This window comes from Myotis lucifugus, unplaced genomic scaffold, assembly GCF_000147115.1.
Source record: "Myotis lucifugus unplaced genomic scaffold, Myoluc2.0 scaffold_121, whole genome shotgun sequence".
Taxonomy (NCBI): Eukaryota; Metazoa; Chordata; class Mammalia; order Chiroptera; family Vespertilionidae; genus Myotis; species Myotis lucifugus.
This window is the reverse complement of record NW_005871169.1, coordinates 1,394,002-1,420,337: the sequence shown is the minus strand read 5'-3', so window position 1 is coordinate 1,420,337 and position 26,336 is coordinate 1,394,002. Positions and strand designations below refer to the sequence as shown.

The following is a 26,336-nucleotide window of genomic DNA, read 5'->3' as shown; positions in this document are numbered from 1 at the left end:
AAATAATTTTTTAGTATAAGTAAATATTACATGAGATTTACTTATACTAAAAAAGTTATTTATTGGTTAACTGAAATTCAAACTTAATTGATCTTTTATTTGCTCCATGTGGCAGCTCTACCATTCTGTGTAGAACTTGGGTTCCGTAGAAATAGGAGACTAATTGGTCAAACTGCATGAAAGCCCAGGATCAGAGTCCTAGTTTGCTAAGAGAGACAATTGAGAGTCACCGTAAGATTATAAGGCTTGGCTGGCCGATCATTTGAGCAAAATGATTCCCTATCTGATTTCTAGGAAGCTGAGAGGAGGTCAGATACAGAGAACTGCACCTCATGAAGTTCAGGAACTAGTTGCACTATGACTGCTGTGTCTTCACAGGACTGCCCTATGACTAATCATCATACCCATTTCAGATGGTGGTGGCTTTTAGAGACCAATCAAAGGCTTCTTAGTAAAAACTATAAGACCTTTTACATGAGCAAGATCTGAACACAATAAGAAATAAGTCATTGCAGGATGCATATTGTTTTCAAAAACCATGCACTTGAAATTTAAAGCAATCCTTCGTTGCTCAAAATTGAGTAAAATAGTATGCTTGAAAGGAAAATTGAAGCTTTTTTTAAGGTATTATGTGGGGCTCATGTCTTTCCTTCCCATTGGGGAGTAGATTTTCCTGAAGGCACAGGAGAAAGGCAGCCTATCTGACCTTCTCAAATGTATGAGGTTGTAGGGATTCCAGTGTAAACCTTATATGCTTCCTGTGTATTTTTAAGGCTGTAAGGAGACCTCAGAGGTAGAAACGCGGCTCCTGGGTTGGGGAAATGCTCCGTCACTTTGTGATAAAGCAGCATTCCCCCCTCTCAACCCCCGCAGTGCCAGCCCCCTTCCCTAGACCAGGGAGGCGCTCCTGCTCCCGCTGACATGCTGTGGCTTCCCCTCCTTGTGGCAGGATGAGAGCAGGTGCATTTTGAAGCATACTTTGCAGTGTTTGTAAAATTACATGTCATTTTTGTCATTACTAAAAATAAAGTTCAGTGAAGAAGTGATTTAAAACTTCACCCAAGTTTTCTACAAATACAGGCCTTTGGAATAACTTTTCTGAATACCAAGAATATAAACCACTTCTGTCTGCGGGGATTGTAAATATTAACCAACTACCACATTTACTGTAGGCATGTCAGAATCCTGCTATAATTTTTGTATCAATAACCCAACTTGTCTAAAATAAAACTCGTGAAAATTCTACACAGAAGGTCCCCCACCCACCTCGAGGGAGAGCTGCCTAAGCAATCAAATGTGGATTGGCCTGCAGTTGTAATATTCATCTGGGTTTCCCAGAGGCCCTACCCACAATTCTCCTCACCCATGACTGGACCAAAGAATATAAGCATCTGCCTAAACTAAATGTATTTGGAGGTTCTGAAGGATTTGGGAAAGGAAATATTTCCACTTCACATCTGGGAAGTGACAAAGTAGCCAGCTGCACTGTGCATACCTTCAACTGCATGAATGTATACATCCGTGTTCCTCCCATTTGCCCTCAAGTTGATCCAAGTGTCCAAGATTCAACTAAAACCTAAATCTCAAAAAATTTTCCCAAGGCTCTCTCTCTATAAAACAAAAACAAAACAAAACAAAAACAAAATAAAAGCATGCTAGTGAGGAAGAATAAAAGAAACTAATTTCAAGATTATGGAAGCAGTTTTTCACAAGTAAATACCAGTGTTTGATAAGGTATGCAAATATAAGTATGAAATTAAAACGGGGTAACGTTTCTCAGTATAAGGAGAACCATCGAGTCGAATAAAGTTTATAGAACTCTGAAACAAATTGAACATGCTTCTTCAGTCGCAGTACACTTCTTTAATGTGTTTTGAAAGTGGCCATCTGTTTTAGAATTCTCTGTGTTTCAGAATGAGTCCAGATGCCTTTCAATTTAAGTGAGCTGAAAGTCAGAACTAGTGAACTAGAATGTTTTCAACTTGGGGTTTCGAGTCCTTGTGACCAAATACAGGTAAATTTAAAACCTGGCTCAGGCTGTGTGTGTGGGTAGCCAGCAACTGGGCAATGTCACAGCTAAACTTTTTATACATTTCCACTCTTCCTTAAAAAAAAAAAAATTCATCTGCTGATCACAGCAGGTAGAATCAATAGATAAACCATAAAATCCAGTTCCCGGACTTTGCTATCCCAGGCCCTGTCATCTCTGACATGCAAGCAGATCTCAGTTTCAGGAAGGTGCTCTCAGGGGGTACTGGCCCGTTAAGGTGAACTTTATAAGCCCATAGAAGGTGAGGAAGGTAAAAGTATACAGGAATTTACCACCAGAAGGGACACTTATCTGATGATGGGTAAGACATGGTATAGGAATAGTGAAAAAGTGGCCCAGATCCTCTCCATCATATCCAGGGAGACACCAATGACATGCTTACTAAGATGGGGTTCAAGGCAAAACATTATAGGGTCAGCATCAACCCAAACCCCTGGGCCCTTTCTGTAATGTTTCCATTGCACACTATGTGCTGAACCATTTCGCTCATTAATATGCATGCATGACACAGAGAAAGACGTGTTTATTGGTAATTCTAACTAAATATCTGGAATTAACTCAGCCCATTAGTACTGTCACTGAAGAATCACACCTCGGCTTTCTGCCAGCAATAGCTGATATTTGCGGTACCGAACAGACAATGCCAGGTTTTACACGTCATCGCAGGCTTTTGACCCAATCAAAGGAAAAAGAACAAACAAGAGCTCCTAGTTTTCAAAAGGCTGAGTCATCTAATATCCATAATAATTTCAACAGTGAAAAATAACGTGACGCCTGTCAGATGCCCTCCCGTCCTTTGAAAGGTTAGCAGCGGCTGTCATGAGCACTAATTCAGCTTGTGTGTCACAGGGAAGGGTAGGGGCTTTGCAGCACTGAGCTGTCTGTTATTTCAAGGGGGTAATTTGCTGCTTAAATCTGAATGTACTGTGGTTTCCGTTAGAGGTAACGTGTCATAGGATGCTCTGATGCTTTCCAGGGTGAGTAGATTTTCTACTTGACCTCATCTAAACCAGATTAATTGTCTAGCTCCACCCCGTGATATCTCCTGGTCCTGACACTGGGGACACGCCCTCCCTAGGGAGCAGGGGGAAGGGAAGGGCCTCAACTGAAGCAGCACCAGTATGCAGGGCGGGAAGGGACCCCTGAGGCAGAGCTAAGCTCTGGGTCCTGGATCTGCTGCGTGTTTGCCAAGAACAAGCCCTTAAACCAGTGGTTCTCAACCTTCCTAATGCCATGACCCTTTAATACAGTTCCTCATGTTGTGGTGACCCCCAATTTCATTGTTACAAATTGAACATAATTAAAGCATAGTGATTAATCACAAAAACAATATGTAATATTCCGATGGTCTTAGGTGACCCCTGTGAAAGGGTCATTTGACCCCCAAAGGGGTCGTGACCCACAGGTTGAGAACCACTGCCTTAAACTCTTTAAGAATTTATCTTTTAAAACTTAAAAATAAGAGGGTTGAAGATGATCTTTAAAATCCTTTCCAGTCAATAAAATTCTGTAGTAATTGCACAGGGAAGCATTTTATAGTCAAGATGACATGATGGGCCTTTTTTATTATTATTACTTAGCACTCATTTCGAAGTGATATCTTTCCGGGGTGGAAGGTTTTGAAAAGTGAAGGCATATTCTCTTGGGTCTGTGCGCCCTTCCACCCCGCGCCTTGCATCGAACCCAGTGGCTTTACAGGAACCACTGGAACCTCCCTGTGTCCCTCTGGAGACCACTGGGCCCAGCGTTTCCCAAGCAGCCGTCAGTCACGCCTGCCCTTCCATCAGGGGCACCTATCATCTTGAAATCATTTTAATCCTGCCCTTTCTGGAACCTTCCCCGGGCCATTTCCCTCGAGTATGACTTCTTTGCACGGTCTGGATTTAGGATTTTTCTATTCTCTCTTTCCTTTAAATGCCTGTTGCCATTTGAGCGAACCTTTGCACATCACCTGGTTTTCACACAAAACCAAGCAAAATGAGAAATCGGAAGCGCGCTGTGACACAGGTTCCCAGTGGAGGTGCTTATTACTTAAAAGCTGGTTGAAGATGCTGTGAGAAGTGAAGGATCTGTGCCATGCTTACATGCATTGTTATGGAAAATGTCAATAGTATGTTTGAAACCACAGAGTATAAATGTCTTTCTGAAAATAGTTTTTGAGCTCTAGTGTGCCGAAGTTGATCTAGCAAATAGATATCATGAGGGCCACTTTCGGTTTTGTTAGATTTCAATGCATTGTATTCTTAATGCGCTTTGCCTTTAGATTTTACTTTGTTTACTGTGCTGAGCACTCATTATAGATCTTTTACTAAGGTTAATTTTATTTGCTCTCATTTTATTTTTTTATAACCTCTTTTTCCTCTCCTGTCTACCTGATGATTTTTGAATTGTTTGTCTGTATATAGCTATAGACATAGATGCTACTGGCTTAGATGCAGAAGAAAATGATATTCCAGCAAACCACCGCTCCCCTAAGCCCAGTGCAAACAGTGTAACGTCACCCCACTCCAAAGAGAAAAGAATGCCCTTCTTTAAGAAGGTAACATTAACTTCCAAGCTCCCATCTGTCCGCCTGCTCAACTGCACTGCGTCACATTCTAGTCCTGTTGACTGTCTGCGTCCTTCGATAAGCCAATAACATGCATGCTCTGTTATTCTTTGTTTCTTTTCCATGCTGCTGTAGCTAAGCAGAAGCAGAAATCGGTAAGTCTGCATTGACATAAGCTGTGTTTATCCTGCCACTGGCATCATTAGCATTCAAGGCCGCAGTTGTATGAAATACAATTATTTCTGTCCGAAGGAAAAAAACCGACCAAGCCTCTAATTGAGTCCGTGCATTGCAAACCGACTAAATTCAGTGAGTGACTGTGAAAGCACCATTACAGTCCTTATCCTTTTTGATGGAATAATATCGACCACCAAGGGAACTTGTTTAAACATGTAAGGATGTCGAACACTGACAACACTATCTGATGCACCTCTCTTGTGCATGCTTATTCTGTCTGTCTTTGCCTCTTTCTTTTTTCTCAATTTAACTTATAATCAAGCATTTTAAAACCAATATTAGATTCTGATTTATGATATCCAGAAACATAGCTTGTACTAAAAAAAATGATTCAAGTCTTAATTTAGTCAGTATTTAAACTTCTAATCCATTAGGTGCAAAATCTGCAGATGAACAAGACCAGTGGGAAAATGCAGGCTTGTTCTGGCGGTTTACTGTGAGTTTTTCCTCTCGTCCTATATAAATACTCTCCCGCTGTCCGTGCCTCCTCCATCGGTCCGATTCCCGCATCTCGCCTGCTGGACAATGGGGCGGTGGCCGAGCTCAGACCCTTTGCCCCTGGCCAGCCAAGAACTACACGGTGATGCTCCTCATCCCCTGACTGGAAACTAGGCAGTCCTGAGCTCTCTTTACTCCAGACAAGGTCTGGTTCCTGTCAGCACATTTTGTAGCTTCAGAGCGATATTTTTTAAGGAGGTCTCCCCGGCCATTTCCATTTCTTCCCTTCTTTTATTCACCACTTTCCACAGCCTACTATGCTGTCTCTATAGTCATACTTCCTAATGGCACCATGTCCTACGCGACCACAGTATGTTATGCCACATAGATGTTGAGGAAGACCTACTCTGCTCTACACTCCCCACGTCCTAAATTCTTCTCCTCTGCACGCAAGTATTTTGCTCTGTGGCAGAACTCTAAACTCATCAATGAGGTGTCAGATACTGAACTGTGAAGTTGTTGTTTTTTAAATAAATTATGGTTATGTTAATAATGGAAGACCTGAGCACTCCAGGCTAAAATTAAAACACCTGGATTTTTTTTTGTGTGTTAACACAGAAGCCCCAGCCCATCTCTTGTGGTCCTATCTTCTTGTCTTAGCAAAAGTGACGAACAGTGTAAAATCCTAGAAAGTCAACATTGCTGAGCTGCTCTGGGCTTTAACGAACAGTGACGTGAACTAAAACATGGTAGTCCAGATGAGATTTTTGAGCTTTCCGTACTCTAAAATTCCAAAACTTTAAAAATGTTTATCACAATTTTTCCACTGAAGAATTTGAACAACATCAGGTTAGCAGGAAAGGGTAGGTAAAAATGATGATGTCGTAATCACCAAGTACCAATATTCCATCAAATAAGGTAATTTCTGTAGCGACCTTATTGATTGAGAAGGTGACTGATCGCCAGCATTGGGTAACCCTTTGCTAGCTGGCAGTCATAGATCGAAGGAAACAAAGACCTATCAAATAATGGGCCACTTAATACTAATGACTCGAAATAAAATTTCTTAGTAGCTGTTACTAAAATGCATGCAATTTTTATTCCTAATTACACTGGTGAAAAAGGAATTCTCATACTTCATAGTTATAAAGACTTGGCTTCTAAACATTTTCAGAATGATCCCAGGTGGTACAATTGTAATAATTTAACAAATATGCTTATGATGCCTTCGGCACTGGTATTCATTCTTCTTATGTTATTGATTATGTGGTCAACTTAGAGTGCAGAGTCCAAACACAGGAAACAGCCTGAGAGTCAATGATAAGAGTGTTCTCCGTGTTTTAGGCTGCTTTCAGAGTGGTGCTTGTGTGGCATTTGTGCTGTCACTGTATTATGTTTGTCTTGTTTTATTTCTGTTTAAAAATGTATTCTACCTTTATTGTGGCTTTTAAAATTAATTGTGAATACTAGGCAAAATTTTAAGCAGTAAAACTTGACAGCACAATCACAGTAATATTTTCTCCCCTTTTGATTATATTTACCTATGGCATTAGCGAAATCTCAGCTGAAAGCTTTCGAATTTGAAATGATTTTTAATTTCCCTCTTAAGCAAGTTAAATTTAATCAAATTCAGAAAGTTTGCAATGAGCAATTTTAAGCAGCAATAAGATGTTCTGGGGGGTGCAAAAATTATACTCACATTTGCACACCACTTTATCAAATTCTTAAAATAGTTTAAAGAATATTTTTCTGTTGGCCTGTGTGACTAAAAGAAATTCTTGAAATATTTTTTCCAGATGCTCTTTAATGCAGAAAGATTCATATCACAATGATTTGGTTACTTCAGGTCGACAGCCATATCTCCCTTCTGCATTAAAAGATGCATTTTGAGAATCAGTGTGTGACATTTTCACTGTCAAAATAGCCATTTTTAATATAATCAAACAAATTAGTGGTTACCTAATACTTAATGAGTTGAAATAAAATTTCTTAGTAGCTATTACTAAAATGCATGTAATTTATATTCCTAATTCAAAATTTTTGAAAAATTTTGATTTTGGTTATTTTATTTTAAGCAGTTAAGCTGGAAAGTTTTGAAAGATTTAGAAATTGCTACGAAATGTAGCTCCTCCCCCTGGATTAGTTACGTAACAGAAACACTACTCGGTGCTCCTGGGAAGCATTTAGAGATGCAAGTGAATGACGAACTTTCTGAGGCCACTGAAGCAGGCTCGATTACCACACATTGTCCACCTTTCCTCCGAGACACATAAACCTTCCTTTTCAGAAACCAAAAATCCAACAATATCAACCTCTAAGCTGTCCATAGGAGTCCAGATTACTGTTTACTGAGACAAGCATACCTGCTAAGTTAAACTCTTACAGTAAAATAGGACTTTTCAAGTACTTGGTAATGAGGTACAGTGTTTTGAAGTTAGGTTTTATCCGGGTAAGACAAGCACCTAAGACGCAAAGGTAATGAAACCTTTCTTTTCTCTGCGCTTAACCATGTTAGGTCTGCAAATGTGGCTCTTCAGAAAACTCCAGTGCATCTGAAAAGCCATCTTAACTTCCAGTCAAGCCTAAAGCACCTATTCTGCATGAGGCATGTTTCTATCTGTTCTACCAACTAGTTCTCATTCAAAAGCAGCACCTTCTGCTTTAGGAACTCATCTGTTAGTAGCATTTCTTAAGGAGAGGAGAAAAAAATGTAGACAATTCAATAACTTGAAAACTTTAGGAAAATAAACCCACCGGTCTTTGATTGGGTTTATGTAGAAAAGAGGCGAGTTAATAAAATAATTTAAAAAATGAAATGTCTGGAAAGCCAGTGCCTCGGATCACAGAGCTTGGAAAGAACAGGTTTTACGTAAAATACTCACGTTCCCCCTGCCTGTCAACCACCTGACGCCCTCTCCTCTCTCTGCAGACAGAGCACACGCCTCCCTATGATGTGGTTCCTTCCATGCGCCCCGTGGTCTTGGTGGGCCCTTCCCTGAAGGGGTACGAGGTAGGTCGCTGCTGCCTGGCGCACACCTGACCTTCGTGTGCTGAACTGCTTTGTGACCCCGGCTCCCTCTCCTGACTCTTGAATTTAGAACTCAAAGAGCTCCTACCACAAAGCGTGGTGTTCTTCAAGCTGTGGTACACGTTGCTTCCTGTTGTGGCCTGTTTTATTTTCTTGGCTGTTGCTCTGGAGATTTCTGCTAGCTTCAGTTTACTCAGCTGGAGGGGAACAGTATCAGATGGACAGTGACTGAAACCACTGTGGTGCCGTGTGTTGTCATTAAAACATCAGGATAAATTCAGGGAACTTGGACTTTCGAATTGTCATTGTATCAGAACTCATGAGAACAGGCAAATTGGATCTCACGTGCTACTTCTTCCACATGGGAAGCCCGGGTTTTTAGACATTCTTAAGAGGAGTAAAATCATTTTATTGTAATAGTAATATTTTTATTGTCTCCTAACTTACTGCTTCCTCAATTGCAGGTCACAGATATGATGCAAAAAGCGTTGTTTGATTTTTTAAAACACAGATTTGAAGGGCGGTGAGTATTTCAGAATCCTGGATATTGTGGGTTTTGTCTTGAAAATGACAACACCTGGTGGGACAGGCAGGTGATCCCAAGAGTACTACCCTCTGAAGTCTATGGGGCGACAGGAAAGAACTTTGTCCAGTTCAATCTGATGCCATAAATATTTGTCACATCCTCAAACCTGCATAACCCATCTCATTGTTCCTACACCTACATACCGAGGCTGAAATTGGCCAAATCTTTCTGCGTAGTCTCGCCCCAAATTCATGGTCAGCTGGCCCTCATCGCTGCCCATAAATCAAGCTAAATATCCCTCTTCCCTTTACTTTTCTACTCTTCTAGTAATGTTCATGCCAGCTCCTCTCGCCTCAAACCTCTAACATCCCCTGTTCATCTCGCTGTCCCCCATGAATTTGCTTCCTATTTCATTGAGAAAATAGAGACAGAGAACTTCCCAGAGTTCCCACCACCACACCTATTCCCACCTGCATGTTTGCCCGTGTGCTCTGCTCTTCTCTTATTACTATTAACAGTGGTCAAACCCACCAGCTTGGATGCCAGACCTCACCCCCCATCCCCACCGCAGCACAGCCATAACAGCCCTTTCCCCTCTCCTCAGTACCATAAGCATATCCAATGTAGTCATCTCTTCCTTCAACAAAAGAGTTGACCTCATGTTCCCTCTAGCTGTCTCATTTTTCTCCTTTTCTTTATGGCAAAACTCCTTGAACAAGTTATGTGTCCATCACTCACCCAAAACTAGTCATGTCAGATCACTAGTCATGTCAGGACCCTCACAAGGCTAATTCCCGAGTGAATCTGCCGTCCTCCTCTTAATTGACGTGGTGGAACACACCATCCTCTTTTAAATTCTTCGTTTGGTCTCTGGAACCACACACACACTTTCTCATTATTGGTTGATTCCTGTATGTGCCCTGACCAGAGATTGAAACTGCAACATTGGTGTATTGCAGCGGTTCTCAACCTATGGGTCGCGACCCCTTTGGGGGTCGAACGACCTTTCACAGGGGTCGCCTAAGACCATAGGAAAACACATATATAATTACATATTGTTTTTGTGATTAATCACTATGCTTTAATTATGTTCAATTTGTAACAACGAAAATACAACCTGCATATCAGATATTTACATTACGATTCATAACAGTAGCAAAATTACAGTTATGAAGTAGCAACGAAAATAATTTTATGGTTGGGGGTCACCACAACATGAGGAACTGTATTAAAGGGTCGCGGCATTAGGAAGGTTGAGAACCACTGGTGTATTGGGACGATGCTCTAACCAACTGAGCTACCCGGCCAGGGCTGAAAAATGCAGAGATGTTGAAGCCACTCACCGTCTTTGCCTCCAAGGAGCCCATGTATAAACCATAAATTGAAACCTCAAGCAGTAAAATATAATGTAAATGAAAAGGCAGCTCAGTGGGTGTGTGTCCAAGGCTCAGGAAGCATAAACAGAGGAAGGGGTAACACTGATTTAGGGATGCCACCATCCAGGAAGGGTTTTTAAATGGAACCTATGATTTCACCACCAAGTGAATTAGGAAGAGAAGGGGCATGTCCACCAGAGGGTGTAAAATGTGTGACAACATCAAGATGTGACACAGCATATATGAGAGGCAAGTTACTTAACATTCCTCAAGTCAAGTGTAGGCAGGAAGTGACTGGTAACAAGGCCAGGGCTGTGTCTGCTGTATCATGTTAATCATCTTGGACTTACTCCTTTTCCTCTCCTCTTCTCTCCCCTCCACTTGCTTGTATAAATACTTATTGAGCATATGCTCTGTGCCAGGCATTATGAGGAGAAAAGCAGATAGGACCTTACTCACAGTCTTTTGAAAGGCAGCCTTGAATCAGATAACCAGTGGGCGCCATAGGAAAGGTTAAGCCAGCTTCTGATAGGAATCTAAAATGGAAACTTCAAAATACAGGGCTGGTGAGTATTTCTGCATTGTCAACAAGGTAAATGTGCTGTCTCTCTTCTCCACATTCCTTTTCTTCTTCTATCCTAACAATACAAGTATAATAGATGGCATCTGTAGGTCTCAGTGTTCTTTTAGATTTCTTAATATAGTACTTTCTCCCTTGACCACACCTGCTTCTGCAACCATTTCTGATTTATATTGACTTTTTGGAAGGGGAGGCAAGGACAGAGGGAGAAACTTTTATAGGAAGATACAAGTGTGGTTAGTAATCCAGCAAAGGACTGAAAGAGGCAGAAAAGGAAAACACAATTCAAGGTATAAAAAGACTTCATGATCAAAGTCTACCTAACCAGATGCTCCTAATTGTACATTTTTGTTTTCCATTGCTTTATGAAATATATTTTATTTTGTGCCAGGAAACACAGCTTCATCCTTGGGCCTTTGGCTTGGTCCAAGGCTCTCAGGCCAAGTATAAAAGACATGCCTCTAATTGGGCCATTTAGCTTTCACTTCTTTATTCTTGGCTCTGCCGTTTATCGCAATTTGGAACTGTCCCATGAGCGTGCACACCCAGAAAATTCTGCTAGACAAGGCACCACGCTCTCCGTGGCTGAGGTAACCTGCTGCCCTTTCCTAAATGCCAGAGAGGATGGAATTTCCTGACTTCCCACTTCTGTTTAAACCCGTAAACCGGAGTGCGTTTCTAATTTGGAAGACAGATTCCAGCCATAGGGTGTATCTTGGACCGTGTTATAAAGTATCAGCCATTCAGACTGGTTTCATTTAAGAAATGCAGAAACAAAATATCTGCAGGTTGTATCTTTTGTTTCTGGCCAGAAGTCATTTCCATATGGCTTTATTAATGGGCCTGCCTTGGTTCATCTTGACTCATAGAGCTGGAGTTCAACTTTCTAGGCCTGTGATCACAATGAAAGATCCTCCAAGGAAGTAATAGAGTCTATAAGGCAGAATTTCAAAAAGCCAGAGACAATTTTAACTTTTTTTTTTTACTCCTGGCAAGACCTTCAGAGTATCTGAATCATTAAGTGTCTTTGCTTTTGGCAAGCCAAGATAACAACAGAGGGTGGAAAGTCAGCAGAAGCATCAGGTATGACTAATTCTCAAAAGACGTAATTCTAAAAGGAAAAAGTGAATTACTCATTGATTATCTATTAAATAAACTAAATTTATCCAAAATATATAAGAGCTCATGCAATTTAACAAAAGGAAGACAAACAATCCAATTTAAAAATGGGCAAAGGCACCTTTGACCTCCAGCCTTGACCATCACGGGCCTTCATTCATGTACAGGTCGTGTCTGCACTCCTTGGAGTCGTGCTGACAAGCAGCCGAGACCATGGTCACTGGGGACAATTCCAGCTTCAACTACATTATATCGACATAGAAGCTGTCCTAGGCAAATGGCCATTCCATTTTCTTTTTAACAAAATGTTTGTGTTATTGCACAATTCCCTGCCCCTTGTGTGGGTCCCTGGGTGTGTGGGGGCATCCTTGCAGGCAGGACACCTGGATGCTGGCACCTGAGGACTTGAAGGCGCTGCCACTGGCTTGCCATTTATGTCACAGCAGCTTCCATGGTTATCTTCAAGTTCAACTTTGAATGAACTGTCATGTTAAAAGATAAAATAAAACAAACAAAATGGGCAACGGACCTAAATAGACACTTCTCTAAAGTGAGCATTTGAAAAAATGCTCAAAGGCACTGATCATCAGACAAATGCAAATTAAAACCACAATGAGGTATCGCCTCACACCTGTCAGAATGGCTACCATCAACAAATCAACAAATGACAAGTGCTGGTGAGGATGTGGAGAAAAGGGAACCCTAGTACACTGCTGGTGGGAATGCAGACTATGTAGCCATTATGAAAGACAGTATAGAGTTTCCTCAAAAAATTAAATATGGAACTGCCATTTGACCCAGTAATCCCACTTATATGAATATATTCTAAGAAACCCAAAACACTAACCAGAAAAAAATGTTTGCACCCCTATATTCATAGCAGTGCAATTTACAATAGCTAAAATCTGGAAATAACCCCGGTGCCCATCAGTAGATGAGTGGATAAAAAAGCTGTGATACATTTACACAGTGGAATACTATGTAGCAGTAAAAAAGGAGGCTCTCTTACCCTCTGAGACAGCATGGAGGAACCTGGGAGAGCATTATGCTAAGTGAAATAAGCCAGTCAGAGAAAGACAAGTATCACATCTCACTCATATGTAGAATCTAATGAACAAAATAAATGTTGAACCAAATAGATCCAGAGACATAGAAGCATGGAGCAGACTGATGAATCTCAGAGGGAAGGCAGGGGTGGGTGGGTGGGAAGAGATCTACCAAAGAACTTGCATGCATATATGCATAACCCATGGACACAGACAATAGGGAGGTGAAGGCCTGGGGCGAGGGGGTGGAGGCAGGCTAGAAGGGGTCAATAGGGGTGGGGGGAACATTGGTAATACTTTCAACAATAATGATTTTTTAAAAATAAATAAAAATTTTAAATTAAAACCCAAGAGGGAGAAAATATGAAACGAAGTGTTGGTGATGAAAAGATTCTAGATAGGAATTCTTTTCTGTCCTTAAACCTACTTGCGTTCATTTGCTGCGGCCCTGGGAGTTGTCAGAAGCATGGCCCTAGTGTTAAAACAGCATTTAAGTGCCCGGCTGGCATGGCTCAGTGGATGAGCGTCAACCTATGAACTAGGAGGTCAGGGTTTGATTCCCGGTCAGGGCACATGCCCGGGTTGTGGGCTCGATCCCCTGTGTGGGGCGTGCAGGAGGCAGCCAATCCATGATTCTCTCTCATCATTGATGTTTCTCTCTCTCTCTCTCTCTCTCTCTCTCTCTCTCTCTCTCTCTCTCTCTCCCTTCCTCTCTGAAATCAATAAAAAATATATATTTAAAAAAAACAAAACCCAGCATTTAAGTGTGCCAGGGCAAAGAGGTGATGGCAAACCATTCTCCTTTCTTCGTGTGCAACAGAGTAGCCCACTTACATTGCATGACCCTAATCACCTGTGTCATGTAAACAAAACAATTTCCCAATTCACCTGGTAGGACGAGGACAGGTAAATTAGCAAGGAAACCAGGGACGAGGAGGAAGGCTACTGTCAGTGATGAGTTCAGTTGTCCTTGCAGTGTTTTGAAAATGTCAGCTCTTGCCACTGCAGTGTCTAGAGTTCATACTGCATTGCTGTAGGGATATGTACATGTTGAAACTGGTGCGAAGGGATCTTAATCAAAAATCAATAATCCTGGGAAACATTACATCACTTTATTTGGTGGAAAATTTCCTTGGATGTGAGATAACTCCCTCTAAACTAGTGGATGTCTACCATGGTTGCATATTAGTATCACCTACAGTGTTTTAAAAATGAAATAAAAAGCCAGGGTTTATATTCCACCCGTGACTAATTGCAACCAGATCTCTAGGGCGGGACCTAATGTAACTGAAAACGCTTATATGGCAATTCTGATGTACGAGGAGCATTGAAAACTACTCCTCTAAACTGAATTGTCCCCAGAATTTTGCCCTTAGGACTTTTTTAAATTCAAGTAATGACAGTTCCCCGAGCATACGTTAAGGAGTTGAAATCGTGTGGTGGCCCGTCTCACGCCGCTTACACAGCTCGTCACGTAAGCAGATCAGTGGACGCCGGGCTGGACAGCACCACGTGCAGAAAGGAAAAAGTATGGGGACAAAGAGCAACGTGTTGTTACAGAAAACCCGTCCTTCTGCTGAATGGGTTCAGACGCTCCTGTCTTGTCCCCACTGTAATCCCAGGGTAGTGCCCAAAGCTCGGCAGCCGCTTTAGAGCCACAGGACCCAGATTCTGGTCATCAGCAGCGCGTGGGTGCCCCCAGCTGCACTAGTACATGCCCAGCACCTCAGGTGCTCCCTCTTCCTCTGCCTAGAAGACCCTGCCCACGGCATCCATAGGGCTCGGTGGCTGCCAGAGGCGGGGTAGAGGCAGCATCGACCACAGAGGGGTAGCAAAGGGGAACCTGGGGAGAAACGGAGTGATACTGCATCATGAAGGCGATAGTAGGTATGAAACTCCATGAATTGGCCCCAACTCATAAAGGATCGACTGTATGACATATAGATACATTTTTTGCAAAATCCAGTAATCCCTTTCCACATGGTCCCAAATGCATTGCTATCCCAATGGCAACCAATGTTAACTGCATTAGCTATTTCTCAGTGTTTACTCCTTACCTCTCAATAACATACTTAATTTGCTACTTGAGCTTTCAGTCTTAATCATTACCCATTGATTTCTCCCATGAGGATATGTAGCTCTCATGCACAGTCCTCCTCTCTCTCACACATACCTGCATACACATCTCATCCTCTAGACCAGTGGTTCTCAACCTGTGGGTCGCGACCCCTTTGGGGGTCGAACGACCCTTTCTCAGGGGTCGCCTAAGACCATCGGAAAACACATATATAATTACATATTGTTTTTGTGATTAATCACTATGCTTTAATTATGTTCAATTTGTAACAATGAAATTGGGGATCACCACAACATGAGGAACTGTATTAAAGGGTCGCGGCATTAGGAAGGTTGAGAACCACTGCTCTAGACTCTCAACAGGTAAGTTGGTATGTTTGGCTGGCTCCATTTTTAGTATGTATTGTAGCCATGTAAATAATATATAAATGGGCCATGTCATGCACTGTGATTACTCTTTCATAAGTGTTTGTGGTACTATGAGATAAATCATTTCACCTTTTATACTTGCTTAGTTTTCTATGTATTTGGCACTAATTCAGCCCCAGATCCTCCCCCAGCTGTCTGAATCTCCTCCGAGTAGATTCAGATGCACCAGGTGGTCTTTCACCTTTGTCCTTTGGAATCTTTCTGGGAGCGCTCGGGGCTGCTGCCATCTGGATGGGTGCCCTCTGTGCCGGTGTACACTCGCCATTCTGGGACATCCTTTGTCACTGTCTTTGGGCTTGCTGTCACCTTTTCTTTTGGAGCTCCCTTGGTCTCTTTCAGGGTTTACCCTGTCATTTCAGTCAGCAACATCCTCTAATAGTTTCCCTAGAAAGAGTACATAAAAACTGTCTTTGAGACCTGAATGTCTAAAAATGTCTTTAGCCCTGCCTAGTGTGGCTCAGTTGGATGGGCAAAAAGGTTGCTGGTTCGATTCCTGGTCAAGGCATATGCCCAGCTTATGGGCTCTATCTCTGGTCAGGGTGTGCAGGAGGCAGCTGATGGGTGTTTCACTCTCACATTGATGTTTCTCTCTCTCTCTTCCTCCCTCCCTCCCTCCCTTCCTCCCTCCTCCCTCCCCCTTCCTTTCTCTAAAAAAAATCAATAAAATATTTTTTAAAAATAAAAATAAATTAAAATGTTGTTAATCCACCCTCCCATTTAATTGATAGTTAAAGTGGTAATGGAATTCTAATTGGAATAATTTCCCCTCAGAATTTTTAAGTCTTTTTGCTCCATGGGACCTGTTTTTTCCTCTGGAAATTTTGCTTTGTCTCCAGTGTCATGAAATTTATGTAGACATGTCATTCAACCTTTGTGCTGGACCCTTTCAATTTGGAAAAGTCAGACTCTTAATTCTGGATTTTTTTTTTTTAGTTTCCTGTTTTCTATTTCGTTATTCTCTTTTTTGTGGCCATCTTTTTATTTGGAAGTTGAACCTTCTAGATAACTAATTTTTATACCTTTCTTCTATTTTCCATCTTTGTCACTTCAGTTTTACTCTTTAGAAGATGTCCTTAACTTTATCTTCTAGCTCTTCTTTTGTTTGTGTTTTTTTCTTTATTGATTAAGGTATTACATATGTGTCCTTATCCCCCCATTACCCCCCAACTCCCCCCCCCACTCATGCCCTTACCCCCCTGGTGTCTGTGTCCATTGGTTAGGCTTATATGCATGCAAACAAGTCCTTTGGATGATCTCTTCCCCTTACCCCCACCCATCCTTCCCTACCTTCCCTCTGAGATTTGATGGTCTGATCAATGCTTCTCTGTCTCTGGATCTGTTTTTGTTCATCAGTTTATGTTGTGCGTTATATTTCACAAATGAGTGAGATCATGTGATATTTATCTTTCTTTGACTGGCTTATTTCACTTAGCATAATGTTCTCCATGTCCATCCATGCTGTTGCAAATGGTAGGAGTTCTTTCCTTTTTACAGCAGCGTAGCATTCCATTGTGTAGATGTACCACAGTTTTTTAATCCACTCATCTGCTGATGGGCACTTAGGCTATTTCCAAATCTTAGCTATGGTAAATTGTGCCGCTATGAACATGGGGTGCACATATCCTTTCTGATTGGTGTTTCTAGTTTCTTGGGACATATTCCTAGAAGTGGGATCACTGGGTCAAACGGGAGTTCCATTCTTTGTTTTTTGAGGAAACTCCATACTGTTCTCCACAGTGTCTGTACCAGTCTGTGTTCCCACCAGCAGTGCACGAGTGTTCCTTTTTCTCCGCATCCTCGCCAGCACTTGTCATTTGTTGATTTGTTGATGATAGCCATTCTGTATATAGAAACAAAAATTCAAAAGAAGAGCTAGGAATTTTTGTTTCTATTGTTATATATTTAATTTTCAAAATCTCTTTCTTTTTTGAAATAGATATTTGTCCTAGTACATAGTTATACTCATTTCTTAGCTTTCAACTTTGAATGTTACTAATAGTTGTTTTTTTTTTGTTTGTTTTGGTCTCTCATGTAAGGGGTTTGCCTAAGAATGCCCAGTGAACATTGCAGTGCTCAAATTTAAGAATAGGACTTGAAATAATCAGTTGGAAATTGTGCCCATTGGTGGAGCTTGTCAACTTTGTTGCCTTGTAGGACAGCCTCCCTGGACATCTACGTAGAAAACCACCAATGTCATTACTTTTGGGTCTTTCCTCTTTGAAGGTCAGATTTCCCAGAGAAAAATCTTCCCTTTAGAATCCTTTCTTTTCCAAATAATATGTCTTCTCTGCTCTGTCTCGGGTCCCCTCAGAGACCCTCTGTTTTATTGCCTGTAGAGTCTAAACCAGCCATAGGGAAAGGATGGTCACCTGGTGACTTGATGTAGCAGACGGGAGGTGAAGGGCTCTAACTCTGAAACACTTCTAACCAAACTTCCTGTTTCTAGTCTCCCTTTCACCTCCTTCAAAGGTATTGTGACCCTTCTAGTTTTTCCCACACCTGTTCCTACTGCTGGCTGGTGTATTCAGCTGTCTCCAGTCTAAGTAATTTGCACCTTCTGGCTTGCAAATTTTGTTGTTCTCATTTCTACCCTAACAAAAATGACCCCTCCCCCCAACTACTGTCACAACACCCTCTGTGTCCTCTTCACAACAGTCATCTTAATCTTTAATCACTTTACTAATTTATTTTCTTCTTTATTGCTGATCTCTGCCACTAGACTCAGCTCTGTGAGGAAAGACCATGTTAATCTTGTTCTTACTCATTTTCATGCCAATCACAGCACCATACTTTTGGGAGGGCCTATAACACAAGGGCTGAATATGGCGCAAGGAGCCTGGGTTCAAATCCCAGCTTCGTCATTTTTAGTTCATATGTGACCTTAAATGAAAAAACCTACCTCTGAGGCATTTTCTTCATCAACAGAAGTGGTCTGATAATAAACCTCATTGCTAGAGTTTTGGCGATAATGTAATGAGATAGTCCCAGCAATGAGATAATGCTTAGTACATGCCTGGCACTTGGCAAAGAACCAGTAAGTGCTAAGTTAAGTAGTACAGGATAAAAATAATGAATGAGCAAGTACCCTAACATTTTTTTTTGTTTGAAAATATGGTCATAATATATATGTTTCATACTTAGATGAGTTTGAGGCATGGATTTCTGTCCATTTTTAATCAATTAATAACCTCAGGGTCTTCTGTTACTTTTTCCCCAACAGGATATCCATCACAAGGGTCACTGCTGACATCTCGCTGGCCAAACGCTCAGTGTTAAATAACCCCAGTAAGCACGCAATCATAGAAAGGTCCAACACAAGGTCAAGCCTAGGTAAGTGTGCGCTGCTTATGAACTTAAGCTATTTCAACACTTCTCCCTGAGGCTGCCAATGAGATCTAACAAGATGGTAATTCCATGTGTCACAGAGCCGAGAAGAAAGAGACACGTGCTGCCAGCAGCTAGTGCTGCAGTCGCAGTGATTTCGTGGCATGAGGAATTTGTTATGATAGTTTTGAGTTAAAAATTCCACAGGCTGTCAGCATGAATGTTTTGGTTGTGGTTGTTTCACTTCTGTGAGCTTCAGTGTCTACAGATTCAAAAAATTCCTGGCTTTGCATGATAGGGTTTAGCCAGGAAAAAAGGGAAAAGGGTGAAAAGGGATTTTCAACAATAGGCTTCTGAAAAAAATAGATGCTTTACTTTGGTTGAGTGAATGGTTTTTTAAAAAAGAGAGATGGGTTAGGTAGCTCAGTAAGTTAGAGCATCATCGCAATATGCCAAGGTTGGGAGTCCTGGTCAGGGCACATACAAGAATCAACTAATGAATTTATCAGTAAGATCGGTAAGTGGAATAACAAATTGACTTCCCTCTCCCCTTTCCCCTCTCTCCCCTTTTTATTTCCACCCTCCCTCTCTCTCTCTAAAATCAATAAATTTAAAAAAAGTTAATCTATATATATAAAAGCTTAGGTGACCATAACAACCGGAACGACCAGTTGACCTGTCGCTATTATGCACATTGACCACCAGGGGGCAGATGCTCAATGCAGGAGCTGCCCCCTGGTGGTCAGTGTGCTCCCACAGCCAACCTCCTGTGGCCCCTCCCCCTGGCCACCTAGCCCCCATTGGCCCCTGGTGCTAAGCCATTTGTAGAGACCTGCTTCTGGGTCAGGGTTTCCTACATAGCAGAGCAGCTCCCTCACTGCGATCTATTCAAAGTCAGCCTCGACACAAGGGTTAGCCTGGCTCCCATCCTCTCCCTTCCCTGGGGGCCGACTGCCACACGGTGGCAACACGGCTGCGAGAGAAGGAGGTGGGGGAGGCAGGGAACCGCGCGGTGGCGGGGCTCCTACGGTGGCGTCTGTGTCTGGCATCTGTCCCTTCAGTCTGCCCGGCCCGGCAACTGTCACCTCCTCTCCGGACCCCGCCAGGGCCTTTGGGCTGGGACAGGGAACCAGGGGTGGGTGGCAGCAGATGTGGCCGCTTTCCCAGGGGGGCTGAGGGCCCGCTCCCTCCTTGGGGCCGGCGGCCAACCTCCCCTGCCTCCCCCACCCCCACCCATGCACGAATTCATGCATCAGGCCTCTAAGTAAATAAATAAAAAGAGGTGGGAAATGACACCAGAGATAGGCAGGGGAAGATATTTGAAAGTTTGGAGCTTATCCTTAAGACATACGGAGCCATGTAGATTTTAGACATTTATTCATCCATTGAACAAAACTGGATTACCAACCACATGCTGGACATTATGCTATGTGCCAGGGACATTAAAGTGAAGGACACTAAGTCCTAACTTTCATAGAGCTCTCGTTTCAAAGGGAAGACATGGCAAAGCTAATAGATGTAGACAGATACAGTCAGTCAGTGGTTGATGAGTCCCAGAAGAAGCAGGCCAAGCGACAGAGAGCAAGCTGAGGAGGAAGGTGTGATTTTATATGGGGATGTCAGGGGAGGCCTTTCTGAGGAGTGATATTTTGGCAGGAGGATTTATGTTGTGAATTCTGTAGCCTTTTGAGGAAAGAGTATTCTGGGCACAGGAAACTGTAAGGCCCTGAGGCAGGAGCATGTCTGATGTGTTCATCATGTAGGACTTTGTAGGCCTTTTAGTGTAGATGTGATAGGAAGCTGTACATAAGCAGGGAAGTGTTTTTAGAAGGATCACTAACAGCATTGTGGGAAAGATCATGGAACAGGCCGGTGGAAGTGAGGAAAAATTAGGATTCTGTGGAAGCAGCTTCAGAAATAGTGCACTCTGTGTAGAAATATCTATAATAATCTATAATAATAAAAGCATAATATGCTAATTAGACCGGACGACTGAACGACCTTCCAGATGAAGCTGAGGCAGCGGCAGCTGCCGCGGCTGCGAGGACCAAGCCCCTTGCACGAATTTCATGCATCGAGGCTCTAGTACAGTGGTTCTCAACCTTCCTAATGCAGCGACCCTTTAATACAGTTCCTCATGTTGTGGTGACCCCCAATTTCATTGTTACAAATTGAACATAATTAAAGCATAGTGATTAATCACAAAAACAATATGTAATTATATATGTGTTTTCCGATGGTCTTAGGCGACCCCTGTGAAAGGGTCGTTCGACCCCCAAAGGTGTCGCGCCCCACAGGTTGAGAACCCCTGCTCTAGTAGGTACATAATAAAATTGGTGCCTTACAAGAATCCTTGTATTAGCAGGGGAGGGGTAGGGGAGGCAAGACTTGGACAGGGCGGTCATTTAGGAGGGTGCTGTCACCATTCAAGTTAGAGAATAAGAGAGGCCTGAAGTAAGACAGTGGCAGAGGGAATAAGGACAATGAAATAAATCTGGAGATCAGTCAGGATTTGCCAGTCTGTTGAATGGGGAACATGTAGGAGAAAACTCCAGGATGGTTTTCAGCTTTTTGCTTTGAGAAACTGGGTGAGTGATGGTGTTACTCTGAGGATAAGGGGTTTAGGATGAGGGATCTTTATTTGAGGGAGTGGACTGGGGAGGGGATAAGGAAGGTGATGGCTACATTTGTAAACATGTCGGATTTGCAGTGTTATGGAGCATCCACATACCCAGCAGGCAATTGTATATACAGATCTGGAACTCAGCAGAGAGGGCGAGCTTAAGATGCAGTTGATTCTCAATATTCATGGTAGTTATGTCCCCGCAAACACTGAATTAGAGAATACTGAGCAGATAACAGAGGAAAGAGTGAACTTCGAAGATAGATAAACTCATTATCTTGACCATCTGTCTTAAGAAAAAACAAATAATATATAGGGAATGAAGGGTTGATAATAGGCTATAAAATTTGGCCTGTAGTAAATGTGTAATTTATGGGACTTGTTGATCTGATGAGTCTCATGTTTTGACTATCTATTACCACGGTACCTGTGCTGTCTTGTGAAATCAGCGCACTTATTCCATGACGTCGCTCTGATGGCCCAGCTACAGGAATATCTCTACCCAAAGAAAGTACTTCACTTCATCTAAATATATTTTGGTAGTCAACTTCTTATTCACATTTTTTAAGATTTATTTAATTACTTTTTTCTACAACAGCAGCTTTTACCTACACTGATTTTACAAAATCATCTCATTGCCTTATTGAGTTGACTCACTCCTTCAACACACTTTTTGAGTGCCAACTAGGTGCCAGGTACTGTACTGAGGGAAGACTTACAAGTAATGATATGTTGTTCCCAGGCTTTGGTCAGGTCACAGCCTATTGGAAATGTTTTTAATCACATCATTGAAATACAGTCAGATATGTGTTAACAAAGGTAGGTACAAAGCCATACTTGACATTAGTATGTATTATGGGCCAGGCACTGTGATAGGTGCTTTGCATGTTGGTTCATTTAGTCCTCATTTCCACTTTACAGAAATACTTAGACTCCAAGAAGGTAAGCATGTTACCCAAGGATTACACAGCTCTGTGAAGTGAGGAAGCCTAGTTTCTGCCCCAAGCCACTTGGGTGCCTGAGAGGACACACAGAGGCAGAACTTACTGGCTGGGGGAAAGGAATCAGGTCTTAGAGCGGGCTTTAAGATTTCCTCCTTTAAGCATTTGTCAAAATTAGGGTTTTATGTTTAGTGGTGATTATGAAAATGGCATTGGAATTATTGAATAACTGATACAAGGGCTGCCTCAAGGTCTTATTAATTCCTAACGGACCACTTAGATGTCCTCCAACACTAGCTACAATGAAAGTAACAACCTCCTCCCTCTATAGTATTGTTTGATTACTGAAACTTCTTTCATGTATTGGACATGATGATTGTTCCTGAGTACTGCTTTTAGTACATAAAGTATCAACAACAAGAAATTGTTCATTTTAGAAGCACCAGTTTTAATTCAGTGTGTATAGGAGACTAGGATGTGGACAGATGAGTAAGAGTGGCCTCATCTTTGCTGAGGGTGCATTCTTGCACTAGTTAGGACAACTTTAAAGGACCTCTTTTCAGTTTCAGAAATGAATGTCAGATAAGTCTTTAAATTCTTTTTTTTAAATAAATTCTGAGCATGATGTACTCTGTCAAAGAAAACCCCTAGTAGGAATACATTTCTTTTTTAAGCCATCAGTTTTACTTGGACATTAAAAATATTTTCTTCAAAATTTATTAGTCATTTTTTCTTAAGGTTTATTTACTAATATGTTGCATTGGGATTCTGAAAAGCCATTTTAAAATCTTTAAAAATATCTCACTTTCACCCATAGTTTAAAAAGTATCATACCTCTGGCAACATCAATCCGGTCTCTGTATCTATGAGTTTGGTGTTTTGGGTTTTTATTTTTGTTATTTTGAGTTCCACATATAGGTGAGATTTATCATATATATAGTATTTGTTTTTCTCTGTCTGACTTATTTCACTTAGCACAATGCCTTTAAAGTCCATCCATATTACAAATGGCAAAATTTCACTCATTGTTATGGCAAAATGAAATTAAATATAAAATATACACATATATCACATTTTCTTTATCCATTCCTCCATCAGTGTACACTTAGATTACTTCCATGTCTTGGCTGCAATGAACATGGTGAAGTTAGTGTTTTCCTTTCACTCAAATACTCACAAGTGAAACTGAAGGATCATATGATAGTTTTATTTTTAATTTTTTGAGGAACCTCCATACTGTTTTCTGTAGTGTCTGCACCAGTTTATATTTCCATCAACAGTGCACAAGGGTTCCCTTTTCTTTACATCCTTGCCAACACTTGTTGACTTTTATTTATTTATTTGTAATATATTTTTGATTTCAGAGAGGAAGAGGGACAGATAGAAACATCAAGATGAGAGAGAATCATTGATTGGCTGCCTCCTGTACGCCCCACACTGGGGATTGAGCCCACAACCCAGGTATGTCCCCTGACCAGGAATCTAGCCTAACCGTGACTTCCTGGTTCACAGGTCAACACTCAACCACTGAGCCACGCCAGCCAAGTGACTTTTATTTTTTTAATCCTCACCCAAGGATAATTTTGTATTGATTTTAGAGAGAAAGGAAGGGAGAGGGAGAGGGAGAGAAAGAAACATTATGTGAACACCCCAGAGGTCTGGGTGGCTGGGCGCCTCCCACAACCAGGCTCCGTAGCCAAAGGGAACAGCGAAGCCGGGGCCTGACTCCTGGGCAGACGGACGGTCCCCCCAGCAGGGAACAGCTACCCCGGCAAACCCCTAAGGAAGGGCCGGACAGAAAGGCTGCTTTCACATGTGGGTGGGCCCCACCAGCATTTCCTCTTCACTCTCTTCATTATCATGAAAAGTCGGATGCCCTGACCAGGAATCAAACCTGAGACCCTTCAGTGCAGGGGATGTTACTCCAACCAACTGAGGCATACCAGCCAGGGCAACACTTGTTAACTTTTTTGTAATAGTCATTCTGACAGGTATGATGTGATAACTTCTATGGTTTTGATTAGCATTTCCCTGATGATTAGTGATGTCAAACACCTTTTCAGGTAACTGGCCACCTTATGTCTTCTTTGAAAAAATGTCTGTTCAGAGCTTCTGCCCATTTTAAAATCAGATTTTTTTTAAAATATATTTTATTGACTTTTTACAGAGAGGAAGGGAGAGGGATAGAGAGTTAGAAACATCGATGAGAGAGAAACATCGACCAGCTGCCTCCTGCACACTCCCTACTGGGGATGTGCCCGCAACCAAGGTACATGCCCTTCACTGGAATCGAACCTGGGACCCTTGAGTCTGCAGGCCGATGCTCTATCCACTGAGCCAAACCAGTCAAGGCGAGTTGTATGAGTTCTTTTTAAATTTTGGATATTGACCCCCTATCAGATATATGATTTGCAAGTATTTTCATTTCAGATTTTCTTGATGGTTTCCTTTGCTGTGCAGGTTTTTAGTTTGATGTAGTCCCACTTTTTTATTTTTGCTTTTGGTGAGGGCTACGCAAGCCAGCCCCTGGCACAGTGTGATGCTCATACATGTTACACGTGATTCTGATGGCTGACAGGCAGTGCTGTGACACAGGACATGCGCTTCTGAATTTTTTTTCTCCTGAGTTGCAGTCTGTTTGGCCCTCATGGCAACCTCCGTCGGATTGTGTTAGTCCTTGCTTAACTCCACTGACAATGGGAAGAGAGAAATGGACCCTGAGCAGCAGAAAAACCACCTTCTGAAATGACCCGTTCTTGGCACATCCAGCATTATGTTCCGTCCTTTTTCTAAGATAAAAAGTTGCATGCTGCAGTGGGCTGGGGACATTATCTCGTGATGAGTAAGGGAGGCTGATACCAGGCCACGGCATGAAGTGAAAGCTGCCTGCTCTCCCCAGGGCACTCTCGGAAATAACCCTCTTCCCCAGCGAATGGCCACGGAGAAGGTGGACTGCAGTCGTGTACGGCATCACAAATCTTTTCTCAGATCCTCTGTTATCTAAACTGGTGCCTGCCCACCACCTCTCAGGAGCTGGGAGGGGCTCACTCACCTATCGGCCCCACCTCACAGCCCGGGAGGCACCAGGAGGCCAGTTCTCTGTCCCCACCGCCTGGTTCTTGCAGCCTGAGTCAGCACTCCCACGCCTCAGCTCCACCCAGAAAGGTGATACCTCCTAAGGATGGAATGTGGCAATTACGGAAACTCTAAGCCATTGCGGAGAGATAAGCAGTGACGGTTAGGGAGCCGTCCCCCAGTGACCTCCCCCAAAAGGCCCCATGTACAATTTTAGTTTTAAGTATGGAGGGTGTCCCCCCAAAATGTCTACACACGCTCTGAATAATTCTAAAGGCAGTGTTTATTAAAATACATCACATTTTCAGAATTGATCTACCAGCTGTTAAAGTGTGTGTACACTGTATATACAGGGTATACACATATACACTGAGTGGCCAGATTATTATGACCACCTGACGTTTGTAGGCAAATCAGCCGTACACTGCATCATATGGGATATGGAAGCCAAAGGCCTGTTCGAACACCTTTGCTGTCTGCAGTTACCAAGATAAAACGTCTCCAGTTCGCACAGGAACACAAGGATTGGATAGTCGAGCATAGGAAAAAAGTCATGTGGTCTGATGAATCACGTTTCCAGTTGCATCATGCAGATGGCAGAGTGAGAATTTGATGGAAACAGCACGAAAGCATGCACCCCACATGCATGAGTACAACCCTTCAAGCTGGTGGGGGCAGTGTTATGGTTTGGGACATGTTTTCCTGGCATGATTTGGGCCCTTTAATTCGTGTGGAACAACGTCCGAATAGCACAACATACCTAAGTATCATTGCTGATCAAGTTCATACTATCAGGTTGATGGCGTATCCCAATGGAGATGGCTTCTTCCAACAAGACAATGCGCCATGCCACGGTGCTCGTATTGTGCAGGAGTGGTTTCAAGAACATGAGGGAGACTTTACCTTGCTTAGATGGCCCC

At 42.3% G+C, this 26,336-nt stretch overlaps 1 protein-coding gene across 6 annotated transcripts in view; it reads left to right on the top strand.

The window, feature by feature from the left end:
* Window positions 1-26,336, top strand: part of CACNB2 (calcium voltage-gated channel auxiliary subunit beta 2) — a 349,621-nt gene that overhangs the window by 314,130 nt on the left and 9,155 nt on the right. For 2 of the 6 annotated variants that reach the window (XM_006093714.3, XM_006093717.3), the window contains exons 7-10: window positions 4,456-4,589; window positions 8,203-8,283; window positions 8,766-8,824; window positions 18,674-18,783. In XM_006093714.3, the coding sequence (XP_006093776.1) occupies window positions 4,456-4,589; window positions 8,203-8,283; window positions 8,766-8,824; window positions 18,674-18,783 (384 nt within the window). Of the gene's footprint in view, window positions 1-4,455; window positions 4,590-4,733; window positions 4,754-5,209; window positions 5,272-8,202; window positions 8,284-8,765; window positions 8,825-18,673; window positions 18,784-26,336 lie in introns of all 6 variants that reach the window. The other 4 variants (XM_023758070.1, XM_023758071.1, XM_006093718.3 and 1 more) reach the window with 2 other exon arrangements.